Source organism: Macaca nemestrina, chromosome 5 (assembly GCF_043159975.1).
Source record: "Macaca nemestrina isolate mMacNem1 chromosome 5, mMacNem.hap1, whole genome shotgun sequence".
Lineage (NCBI taxonomy): Eukaryota > Metazoa > Chordata > Mammalia > Primates > Cercopithecidae > Macaca > Macaca nemestrina.
This window is the reverse complement of record NC_092129.1, coordinates 10866153-10878406: the sequence shown is the minus strand read 5'-3', so window position 1 is coordinate 10878406 and position 12254 is coordinate 10866153. Positions and strand designations below refer to the sequence as shown.

Sequence of the window (12254 nt, the reverse complement as noted above, 5' to 3'; positions counted from 1 at the left end):
AGGTTGAATTTGCTATTTTTGTCTTGGGTCACAAGTATGTATACTTTATATACTTTATATAAGTATGAATATATGTACACATATACATGTATACATATGTGTGCATATACACACATATATGTATATCATATACTTGTATATACTTGTATATGTATACTTGTATATACTTATGATATACTTGTATATCATATGTGTGTGTATATATGTACACATATATGTGTGTGTATATTAGAATATATATAGCATAAAAATATATATATATTCTGATCTGTATAAACACAGTGGGTCCTGAGCACCCAGTGGTCTGAAAGGATATGGGTTGCTGGGAGATGAAGAACAAAAGCAGGATACACAGATGCTGAAAAGCAAAAGAGGCTGTTAGATTAACAGAAAACCAGGTCTAACAAGGACAGCCTTTCTTCCATAAATGAGTATACAATATATCGAAAAAACTGTTTTTACATATTGGAAAACAGATAAACTGAGATAATTTAGAAAGGGAATCAAATGAAATCAACCCCATAATACCCTCGGCTTTGTTCCTGGAGACCCCTCCTGGGCTGAAGAACAAGGAGATGAAGCCCAAGCCGACCACCACAGTCTTGCTGAACTGAGGAGGGAGACTGGAGTTTGGGATTACTAAAACAACTGAGATTTTCTAAGCTAAGTAATAACATGAAAGGATTTGTGGAGGAAAGGAGCTCCAGGAATGTCCATAGAAAAGTCCTCAAGTCTTTGGCTACATAGAAAGCTGCATATGCACAGGGAGAGGTTCCAGAGAGAAAGTAGGATAAAGAACAGCTGCTGGGGAAAGAAAAACCGCAGGGGAACAGTGAGTTCAATGGAGATGCCAGAGCTCACATAGCACTGGGGATATCTGAGTTCTGACCAGTCAGAGGACAGACCTCGCTGAATATCTTGGGCATTTGGTAGTCACCACATAAAGCCATAGTTTGGAAGTAGGATTAAGTGTATTCCTATAATAAAGTCCACTCCAGAAAGAGTATAGTAAAGCTGAAAAGCAAGTCTAAAAAAATCAGCATGATCTCCAAATAAGTTAATTGATTGTCAGAAGAAAATTCAACCCTCTTTAGAGGCAAACAACAAAATCAAGTTGCTCAGTTATGTGGCATCCACAATGTGTGACCTAAATTTATAACTTTACCAGACAGTGTGGTCCATAACCAGGAGAAAAAGCACTCAATACAAACAGACCCAGAAATGAAGACATTGGCAAGAAGATTTGAAATATACATATCATAATTGTGTTCAAGGATTTAAAGAAAACATGAACATGGAAGAAACAAATGGATAATATCAACAGAGGAAAATTATAAAATAGCCAAAAGGAAATTGAATAACTAAAAAATATACATGTTTAGTGCAAAATTTACTGGATAGACTTACCATCAGGTTAGACATTACAGAAGAAAAAGTTAACTAGAAAATAATTCAATAGAAGTGATACAAACTGCAGTACACACATACAAAGACTGAAAAAATAAAGAAACAGAGCCTCAAGAGTACCTGTAAAAATATCAAAAATATCAAAAGATTTCATATATGTGTAAAGCAAGTCACAAGAGAGAAAAGAGATATTAGGACAGAAAACACACTTCAAGCAACAAGAAAAATCTTATTAGAAGCCAGAAGAAGAACACATATGTTTACACAGAAGAATAGTGGTAAAAATGACTGATGCCTTCTCGTCAGAAACTATGCTGGTCAGAAGCAATCAGATAACAACTTTAAAGTGATAGAAAAAAAAAATAAAAAGGATTAACATAGAATGTTATATTCAGCAAAAATATCCCTTGAAAATGAATGTTATATAAATACATATTCTGCCTCCCCCCAGCAAATAAAAAAAACACTAAGAGAATATTTCATTACTAGGCTTATATAATAAAAGATGTTCTAGCAATCTATTTTGGTAGAAGAAAAGTAGTGCCTGATGGGAACTTTATACTAAGCAATGAAGAACCCTGGAAATGGCAAATGTAAAATATTTATATTTAATGCCTTAATTTATTTAAAAGATAATTGATGGGAGGCCGATTTGGGCAGATCATGAGGTCAGGAGTTCAAGACCAGCCTGACCAACATGGTAAAATCCCATCTCTACTAAAAATAAAAAATTAGCCGGGCATGGTGGTGCATGCCTGTAATCCCAGCTACTCAGGAGGCTGAGGCAGAAGAATCGCTTGAACCCAGGAGGCAGATGTGCAGTGAGCTGAGATCGTGCCATTGCACTCCAGCCTGGGCGACAGAGCGAGACTCAAAACAAACAAACAAACAAAAAGATAATAATAGACTACTTGAAGTAAAATGATAGCAATGTATTGCTATTTTAACGTATGTAAAAGTAAAAAATTTTTAAATAGTCACATAAATAATGTAGGAGATAAATGGAAGTATACTGTTCTAAGTTTATTACATTATCCATGAAGTTACATAATATAAACAAATGGTAGAAGGTGGTAAGTTAAAAAGGGTTATTGTAAATCCTAGAGCAACTAAAAAAATTTAAACTTAGAGGAATAGATAATAATAAGAATATTCCATTTATCCAAAAGGACAGAAAGAAAGAAAAAAGAATGAAGAAGATATGGCAAAGAGAGAAAATACATAGCATTATGGTAGACTTAAACTGAACTGAAAGTATATTTAATATACTCCTAACTATATGAAATATAAAGGGATTAAACATTGCACATAAAAGGCAGAGATTGTTAAGCGGAATAAAATGCAAAGCCCAATTATGTTCTTTTTACCATACATGCTCTTTAATTGTAAAGAGCTAGCTCAAAAAACAGTGTGGAAAATGATGTATCATGAAAATAAGAATCAGAAGAAAGCTGGAGTGGAATGTTAATCCCAAAGTAATCTACAAGAAATAACACCAAGATGAAAAAGTTATTTCTTAAGTAAAAAAAGGTTTATTCCTTAAGACTTATGGGTTGTACTCTCATAGGAGCCCTTCTGATATATGAAGCAAAAACTGGCAGCACTAAAGAGATGAACAGATAAGCCCACAATTAGAGTTGGAGATATCCTAATGTCTCTCTCCGTATGATTATACATCTTCTCAAACAAAATATAATAGAAAAAATACACAAAAAATCAGAAAGAATATATATGTTTTAAAGGAAATTGTCAACCTATTTAACACTACGCCAAACTGCAGAATACACGTTCAAGTATGCATGGAGGATTCACCAACATATACCATATGTGTGGCCTTATAGCAAGTCTCAATAGATTTAAAAGAATTAAAATGATAGAGTCTGTTTTCTGAGCAAAACAGAATTAAATGAGATATAAATAACAAAAAAATTGGGAAATTATCAAATATTTGAAAATGAAACCACACATTTCCAAATACTTCATAATTCAAAGAAGAAATCACCAAGGAATTTAGAAAAGTTTTGAACTGAATAATAGTAGAAATACAATATATCAAACCTTGCATGATGCAGCAAATGTTTTTAGGGTTTTATAACTTTAAATGCTTTGAGTAGAAAATAGGAACATGTAAAAATCAATGACTTAAGATAGCATTTCTCAAAGTATGGTCTGGAGAAACCTGCAGAAGTCTCTTGAGATCCCTTCAGAAACAGTCTATGAGGTTAAAACACTTTAAAATTTAAAGAAAAAAGATTTTATTTACCATTTCACTTTCATTTCCTGATAAGTGTACAGTAGAGTTTCCCAGAGGCTACATAATGTTTGATCACATTATCTCTCTGATGGCTAATAAAATGTGTGATTGTCTATTATGTTTAAAAGCATTTTTAGTTTTGGATGCAATAAATATTCATAGTATATATTACTAAATGAAAGCTCTTTAGAATTCCCAATACTTTTTAAGAGTTAAAGGGGTCCTAAGACCAAAAACTTTGAGAACTGTTGATTTAAGAAAATTTAAAAATCTAGAAAAGCAGAAGCAAGTGAGATCCAAGGTAAGTGGAAGAAAAGAAAGAATGAAAATCAGTGAAATCCAGTGTATACGAATATAGACAAACAATTGAGTAAATCCGTGAAACAGAAAGTTGGTTCTTTTCAAAGGTCCATGTGATTGATAAAACTCTGCCTAAACTGATGACAAACAAAGGAGGGAGCACCACCATCAACATCAGGAGTGAAAAAGGGGAAGAGTCATTGCTATAGGATCCTTTACATATTAAAGCTAATAAACAAATATCGAGAGCAACTTTATGTTGACAAATTCAATAACCTAGATAATATGGACTAATTCCTTAGAAAAACAAATAAGCAAATTGGACACTGAATAAACTGAATTGCTAACCAACCTGATATCTATTAAAGGCAACATGTGTATATAATCTTTAACAGGTTAATATATATTAATAAATCAATAAACTTCCCACAGAAAACACTCTAAGCCCAGATGGCATCATTAGAAATTTTATTATTTAAAAAAATCCAATTCTTCACAATCTGTTACGGAAAATAGAGGAGAAGGGAACACTTCTCAACTCAATTTGTGAGAAAAAAAAACTAGTTGTAAAAAAGTAGACAAGGATATTGTGAGAAACTATAGCACATTATGTGTTGTGAACATAAACATAAAAAGATGTAACAAAATTTTAATCATTAATATGATGAACATCCCAAACAAGTGATGCTTCTCTTCAAGAATCCAAGGCTGGCTTAACATTTACAAAACAATCCATGTAATCCAACACGTTAACAGAATAAAAGTGATAAATCATATGATTATGTCAATAGATGCAGAAGAAAAATGTGGCAAAATTTAACACTCATCCATGATAAAATGTCTCAGCAAACTATGAATAGACTGGAACTTCTTTAACTTGATCAAGGGCATCTACAAAAGACCTCTAGATAACATCAACTTAATGGCAAAAGATGAATGTTTTCTCTCTAAGATTGGGAATAAGAAAAATATGTTTGCTCTCAATACTTCTAATCAGCATTTTACTACATTGGTCACAACCATTGCCGTAAGACCTGAAAACAAAACAAAAAGAGAGAAAAAAAGGAAGGAAAGAAAGGGCCTAAAGTTTGGAAAGGAAGAAGTAAAACAGCCTATATTCACAAAAAGCTTAATTAATGAATGCAGAGAGTCCTGAAGACTAATAATTAAATTTTGCAAGATTGGAGAACATATAAGTATATACATGGTCAATATATTAAAAGTAGTTGTATTTTTATACATTGACAATAATCAACTGGAGAATAAAAATGTCAGAGCAATATCACTGACAATAGTATCAAAACCACAAAATATTTAGTGATACATTTAACATAATATGCACAAGAACTATATACTGCATACTAAAAAATATTGTTAAGGAAGAAATCAAAAGATCTAAATAAAGATATATCATGCTTATATATTAAAAGAGTCAATATCACTTCTCACCAAATTCATCTTTGAATTCAGCCCATTCCCAATTGTTAAGGAAGAAATTAAAAGATCTAAATAAAGATATATCATGCTTATATGTTAAGAGAGTCAATATCACTTCTCACCAAATTGATCTTTGGATTCAGCCCATACCCAGGCAGATTCTCAGCAGTCTTTTTTTTTATTTATTTATTTTATTTATTTTTTTTTTTTGAGACGGAGTCTCACGCTGTTGCCCAGGCTGGAGTGCAGTGGCGCGATCTCGGCTCACTGCAAGCTCCGTCTCCCGGGTTCCCGCCATTCTCCTGCCTCAGCCTCCCGAGTAGCTGGGACTACAGGCGCCCGCCACCGCGCCCGGCTAATTTTTTTTTGTATTTTTAGTAGAGACGGGGTTTCACTGTGGTCTCGATCTCCTGACCTTGTGATCCGCCCGCCTCGGCCTCCCAAAGTGCTGGGATTACAGGCTTGAGCCACCGCGCCCGGCCCTTTTTTTTTTTTTTAATGTGACAATGTATATGCTAGAATCACCAGGACAATATTTAAAGAGAAGAAAAAAGTTGGAGGACTTACTTACCCAAAGGTAAAGACTTATAAAGGCACAGTAAACAAGATATATGGTACTGGAAAAAAAAAAGTATACAGATATAGAAATGGATGGTCCAACAACAGATCCACATATACATGATAAATTTAGTTTCTGTGTAGGTGACAAGGCAATTCAATAGGGAAAAACATCTTTTCCAAAATCATTGTGAAACAACTGGATATCCATCTGGAAAACAAAAATAAAAACAAATTTTAACTTCTACTTTCCACCCCAAATTAATGTGCAAAAGCTCCTAGATCTAAATGTAAGAGCTAAAACTTAAGCTGAAATAAAACAATTCCAGGAAAATATATAATATTTTCACAAACTTGAGGAAGGCAAAATTTTTTTCAGGCAGGACCCGGAAAACACTAGAGCTAAAAGAAAATAAATTGTAATTTGGGCTTTCATAAAATGAAAATTATGTTCATTAAAAGTCATTGTTAAAAAATTAATAGGTAAGTAGCAGACTGGAAGAAAAATCCTCTCCATCCATATATCTGACAAATGATTTGTACCTAGAGTATAAACGTTTCTCCCACTCAGAGGACAAACAACCTAATTAAAATGGGCAACAGAATTGAATAGGAAATTTCTCTGGGGATGATGGACAGATGGACAATAAGCACCCGAAAAAATGCTCAACATCTTAGCCATCAAAGAAATAAGAATTATAACCATCACGAGATGTCACCAACACTTAATGGCCATGGGTATCATTAAGAAGACACAACAATAAGTGCTGTCACTGATGTGGAGTGAGGATGAGCAGCTCTCTCACATGCTGGTTAAAGTACAAAATGGTACAACCACTTTGGAAATCAATCTGCTGGTTTTTTGTAAAGTTAAATAAATATGAGTCTACCCCACAAAACTGCAATTCTATTCCTGAATATTTACCCCATGGAAATGAAAACAGAAGTCCACAAAGAGATCTACAAGAATATTCACAGCAGCTCTAGTTCTTATAACCCCACACTGTAAACAACTACAATGTCAATCAATGAGAAAATGAATCGATAATTTGTGATCTATTCACATAATGGAATATTATTAAGCAATTAAAATGAAGAAGTGACTGACCCTCTCAAATAGGATGGATGGAACTCAAAAATATTGTATTAAGGAAAGAAGGCAGATACAAAATTGTATATTCTGTGTCAGTCCATTTATATCAGGTTTGAGGAGAGGCAAAACGAATTTTTGGTGAAAGAAACCAATAGTATTTCCCTCTGGCAGTTGAAAGAGGGTAGCAGGAATTGAATGAGCCTTGACATAGGGTGCTTCTAGAGTATTGGAAGTGTTCTGTATCATATGGGAGTGTGGGTTACACAAGTATAGGTGATCATCAAAACTCACCAAACGACATTTAAGATCCGTGCATTTCCACATATGTTTATTGCGGCACTATTCACAATAGTGAAGACTTGGAATCAACCCAAATGTCCATCAATGACAGACTGAATTAAGAAGATATGGCACATATACACCACGGAATACTATGCAGCCATAAAAAAGGATGAGTTCATGTCCTTTGTAGGGACACGGATGCAGCTGGAAACCATCATTCTCAGCAAACTATCACAAGAACAGAAAGCCAAACACCACATGTTCTCACTCATAGGTGGAAATTGAACAATGAGAACACTCGGACAAAGGAAGGGGAACATCACACACCGGGGCCTGTTGTGGAGTGGAGGGAGGGGGGAGGGATAGCATTAGGAGATATACCTAATGTAAATAACGAGTTAATGGGTGCAGCACACCAACATGGCACATATATACATATGTAACAAACCTGCACTTTGTGCACATGTACCCTAGAACATAAAGTATAATAATAATAATAATAATAATAATAATCTGTGCATTTCACACTATGTAAAAGTATACTTCAATTGAAAAGAGTGGAAATCTGTTTCAAGTGCTCAGCCTTTTAACACATTCAGTTGCTTGGACTACGAGCTTCCTCAAATGGGGTGTCTGGGCTTGAGACTAGATCACATGTGCAGAGTCTCTAGAGAGACAATGTTGCATTCCCATGGTACATAATACATTTCCCGTTTTCTCAGACAGTCACAGGTCATGAATGTGAGGATACTGAGAGGTTGGAGCAACATTCTTGGGAGGCATGAAGGGGAGCACATCCTCCAAGATCCTCCCAGCCCGGGGTCCTCGCCTGCTTTGCCTCTTACTCCCTTGTTTTCGGACTCCTCCGTAGCTGCCCAACCTCTTCAGATCCCATAGTCTACCCAGCAGTCTCCCTTTATGTCTTGAGTCCCACTGTTCTGTCAACTCATCACCCATTCCCTCAGACCTGGAGTGACTGTGGCCAGCAGAGGATGGACTGAGAGCAGGAGAGGATGTCCTGCCCAGGAACCCACCCTAAAGAAATGGCATCCTGCCTGGGAGCTAGTTTCCCAGGGCGGCTTTGATAAGTCTTGCAGAAACAAACCCACTTGACACACCTGACACGGTATTGACAGTAACACTATTTTCATGGTTGTTTTTCATAGTAAAAGTAGAGCCCTTTAGTTACACTGTGAGTACTTAGAGTAAGGTGACTGGCCCGGGAATGGTACCATCTTGGATGTCATTTCCTCCCTGGAGAAATATATTTTAGTTCCAATGCACATGTCACAATATAGTCTTACAGACAGAAATACAGAGAGCTAAACAGTTAGAGATACATTTTTATGTGCATAAAAATATAAAATATACACTTTAAAATCTGTACCTGTTATTCCTGAGAAATGTATTTGGCAGAAGGTGGGAGGAGGATATTCTGATCCTGTTATTTACAGATTTACGTATGATCTGAGTTTTTAATATGGAGCATATCCTACTTTTGATTTTTTAAATAAAAATTAAAATCTGTCTTTGAAATGTACACAGTTGTTCAGAAGTTGAGGACCATTTGTGCTTGGTACAACATTATTGCACCTATTTCAGAGCCACTTGTTAACACTTTGTTAGAACAAAACGTAGAGGGTGCTCGGTGCCCCTGAATATTCTCCCACCTCTTGTGACCTCTATTGTTTTGGAATTTCCAGTGGCCTGACAATGAACTACTGCAGGAATCCAGATGCCGATAAAGGTCCCTGGTGTTTTACCACGGACCCCAGCGTCAGGTGGGAGTACTGCAACCTGAAAAAATGCTCAGGAACAGAAGGGAGTGTTGCAGCACCTCCGCCTGTTGCCCAACTTCCAGATGCAGAGACTCCTTCCGAGGAAGGTAAGAAATCTGTGGCTAGACATCTACACACTTGGATGCTGGGATGAAAAACCATGGAAAATCCCACTGATGCAGAAGCCTTCCATGCTACATGGGAAATCAAATGTTTTTAGAGGGTCTGGCCATGTGGAAGGAAGCCTCAGTGCACTCTCTCGAGGAGGCAGAGGTGTGACTTTTGGCACAACGTGAGTGGGCTGTGCCTTTAGGACAGGTGCAAACCCTCCAGGGTGCTCAACTTAACCACTCACCTTGTTCTAAAATGGGTTATCTCAGTGTCCCAGTCCAAATTCCTATTCTATCATGCTGCCATATGTGTGATTCTTTCCAAGCCAATAAGCATCTCCAGTAATTTCTTAAGGTGGGCAGTGTTCATTGCAGTCTTCAGCACTGCAGTTTCTGAGGAATGTGGCCCCTGATTCTGTCATCCTAGAGAAATCTGACATGACTGTATTGATTCCATATCATCCTGGGTCTATGCGGCTGTTCATAAGCATCCATTTTTTCCCCCTGTACAGACTGTATGTTTGGGAATGGGAAAGGATACCGAGGCAAGAAGGCAACCACTGTTACTGGGACACCATGCCAGGAATGGGCTGCCCAGGAGCCCCACAGCCACCGCATTTTCACTCCAGAGACAAATCCACGGGCAGGTCTGGAAAAAAACGTAAGCCACTTTGATTTGGACTCTTTTGCCTTTTGCTCACCAATCTTTGCAAACAGAATTGGTTCTGCATTACAGAAAATCTGCCTGGACTGCTCTTTTTTGTAAGCTGGGAGAGGGGGCAGAAGAAAATATTGGAAAGGCATCAGGGGGCTAAGATAGAATATAATAGGCCTTAGTATGGAAAGTACAAGCAGCACAGGCCAGGAAACCTCCACGCATGTGAGGGTTCTCAGGCCTCTTCCCTTTAGTGATATTTCTTTAAAGTTTCCATTATTGGGCACGGTTTCTAGTTTCTAGTGTTTGTATGCTAGGCTCCGGTAATCAAAGTTGCCCTTTATGAAGTTTAAGTCAGATTTTTCTAGAAAAGATTTGGATGGGCCATCAGGTCACCATGGGACTTCCCTTAGCCTCGTGCATTCCCTGCGATGGTTTACTTTGGGGCCTGTGTATAGGGAAGACTGAGATATAAGGAAAACCAAAGTGTCTATGTTCCCCCACTGTCACACCCATGCAACATAACACTTCTCACACCAGATGGGTGTGATTTCTCCTCACGCCCCAAACAAGTCTCCAGGAGATACCAGCTGGGTGTCCTACAATGTAACTCAGTCCTGACACTGTATCTGGAGACAGTGTCAGATCCCGTAAGTTAAGGCTCAGTCCCACAGGACTGCCCCACTGCAGATGCCAGTCCCAAGTTCCAGGCTGTGACCTGTACTTCTGCCCAACTGGATAAAAATCTGTTTTTCTACATGACCCTCCTTGGGTTTGATTACTTTGCTGGAGTGGCTCAGAGAACTCAGGGGAACACGTTACTTTTATTTACCCATTTATTATAAAAGATATTACAAAGGATTCCAGTGAACAGACAGACAGAAGAGATGCACGGGGCAAGGCATGTGAGAAGGGGCTCAGAGCTTCCATGCCCTCTTCAGTGCACAAGCCCCTGGTACCCCAAGTGTTCAGCAACCCAGAAGCTCTCCAAGTGCAGTCTTGCTGGGATTTTATGGAGGCTTCATTACAGAGGCACAGTTGAATACATCATTGGCCATTGGAGACCAGCTCACGTTCAGCTCCTTTTCCCTCCCTGGAGGTTGGACGTGGGGGGCTGAACAGTTCCAACCCTCCGATCACATGGTTGGTTCCCTTGGCAACCAGCCCCATCCTAAGACTATCCAGGAACCCACCAAGAGTTGCTTCATTTGAACAAAAGATGTTCCCTTCACTCAGGAACTCCCAAGGGATTTAGGAGCTCTGTGTCAGGAACTGGGAGGGCAGAGACCAAATACACATTTCTTATTCTATCACAGTATCATATGAAGGGAAGGACAACACTGCCTTTCTGTGTCTTGCCCCATAGAGGGTGCACAATGCATGGAAATAAATGTTTCTGAATCAACAGCAAACAGGCTTCATCGGGCAGGAGAGCACAGTGCCCTCCAGGGACAATGCACATCAATGATGTCCCACTGTCCTTCGGTGCTGGGGCTCTAAGACCTCCACTGGGTCAGGCTCCTGAAGGGGAGACCCAGCCCCCAAAGACCCCTCAGGGTCACCACTCCCTGTCCAGGGGTGTGGCCTCATGACTCCTTTTGAACAGGGGCACAGGACGGACGGCTTTAGAGCATTCAAAAAATAACTTCGCCAAAAAAATACAATAACAATAATAATAATAATAGGAAGGAAGAAGAGGCCGGACGTGGTGGTTCACACCTGTAATCCCTACACTTTGGGAGGCTGAGGCGAGTGTAACACCTGAGGTCAGGAGTTCGAGACTAGCCTGGCCAAAATGATGAAACCTCGTCTCTACTAAATATATACACACACACAAAAATTAGCCAGCCATGGTGGTGCGCACTTGCAGTTACAGCTACTCAGGAGGCTGAAGCAGAAGAATCGCTTGAACCCAGGAGGTGGAGGTTGCAGTGAGCTGAGATTGTGCCACTGAGCACTCCAGCCTGGATAACAAGAGCGAGACTCCATCTCAAAAAAAAAAAAAAAAAAAAAGAAAAAGAAAAAAGGAAGGAAGGGAAAAGAAACACTCCCTTATGTCTTCTAAGGATAGACATGAAATGTACGAGCCTCAGAACACCTTCTCCCTCTCCTGCCCCATGTGAGCTGGAGCTTACATGCCTTCTTGTTTTCAGTACTGCCGTAACCCTGATGGTGATGTAGGTGGTCCCTGGTGCTACACGACAAATCCAAGAAAACTTTTCGACTACTGTGATGTCCCTCAGTGTGGTAGGTTGCCTTCTTTTTGGTAAGGAAACTGCTTCCTTAACATGGATTTACAACAAAAAAGGAAAAGGGCTTCTGAGCGGAGTGGTTCTCGGGAGATGGCTGCCCTCTCCACCAGACCCCACTCTTCCGCACG

At 38.6% G+C, this 12254-nt stretch overlaps 2 protein-coding genes across 2 annotated transcripts in view; one reads left to right on the top strand and one right to left on the bottom strand.

Moving 5' to 3' along the window:
- LOC105492004 (lipoprotein(a)) overlaps positions 1-12254 on the bottom strand; it is a 302231-nt gene that overhangs the window by 269972 nt on the left and 20005 nt on the right. The gene's annotated exons all lie outside the window — the stretch shown is intronic.
- LOC105487509 (plasminogen) overlaps positions 1-12254 on the top strand; it is a 50828-nt gene that overhangs the window by 20725 nt on the left and 17849 nt on the right. The window contains exons 11-13 of the mRNA XM_011750967.2: positions 9035-9216; positions 9732-9880; positions 12028-12121. Coding sequence (XP_011749269.2) covers positions 9035-9216; positions 9732-9880; positions 12028-12121 — 425 coding nt within the window. The remainder of the gene's footprint in view (positions 1-9034; positions 9217-9731; positions 9881-12027; positions 12122-12254) is intronic.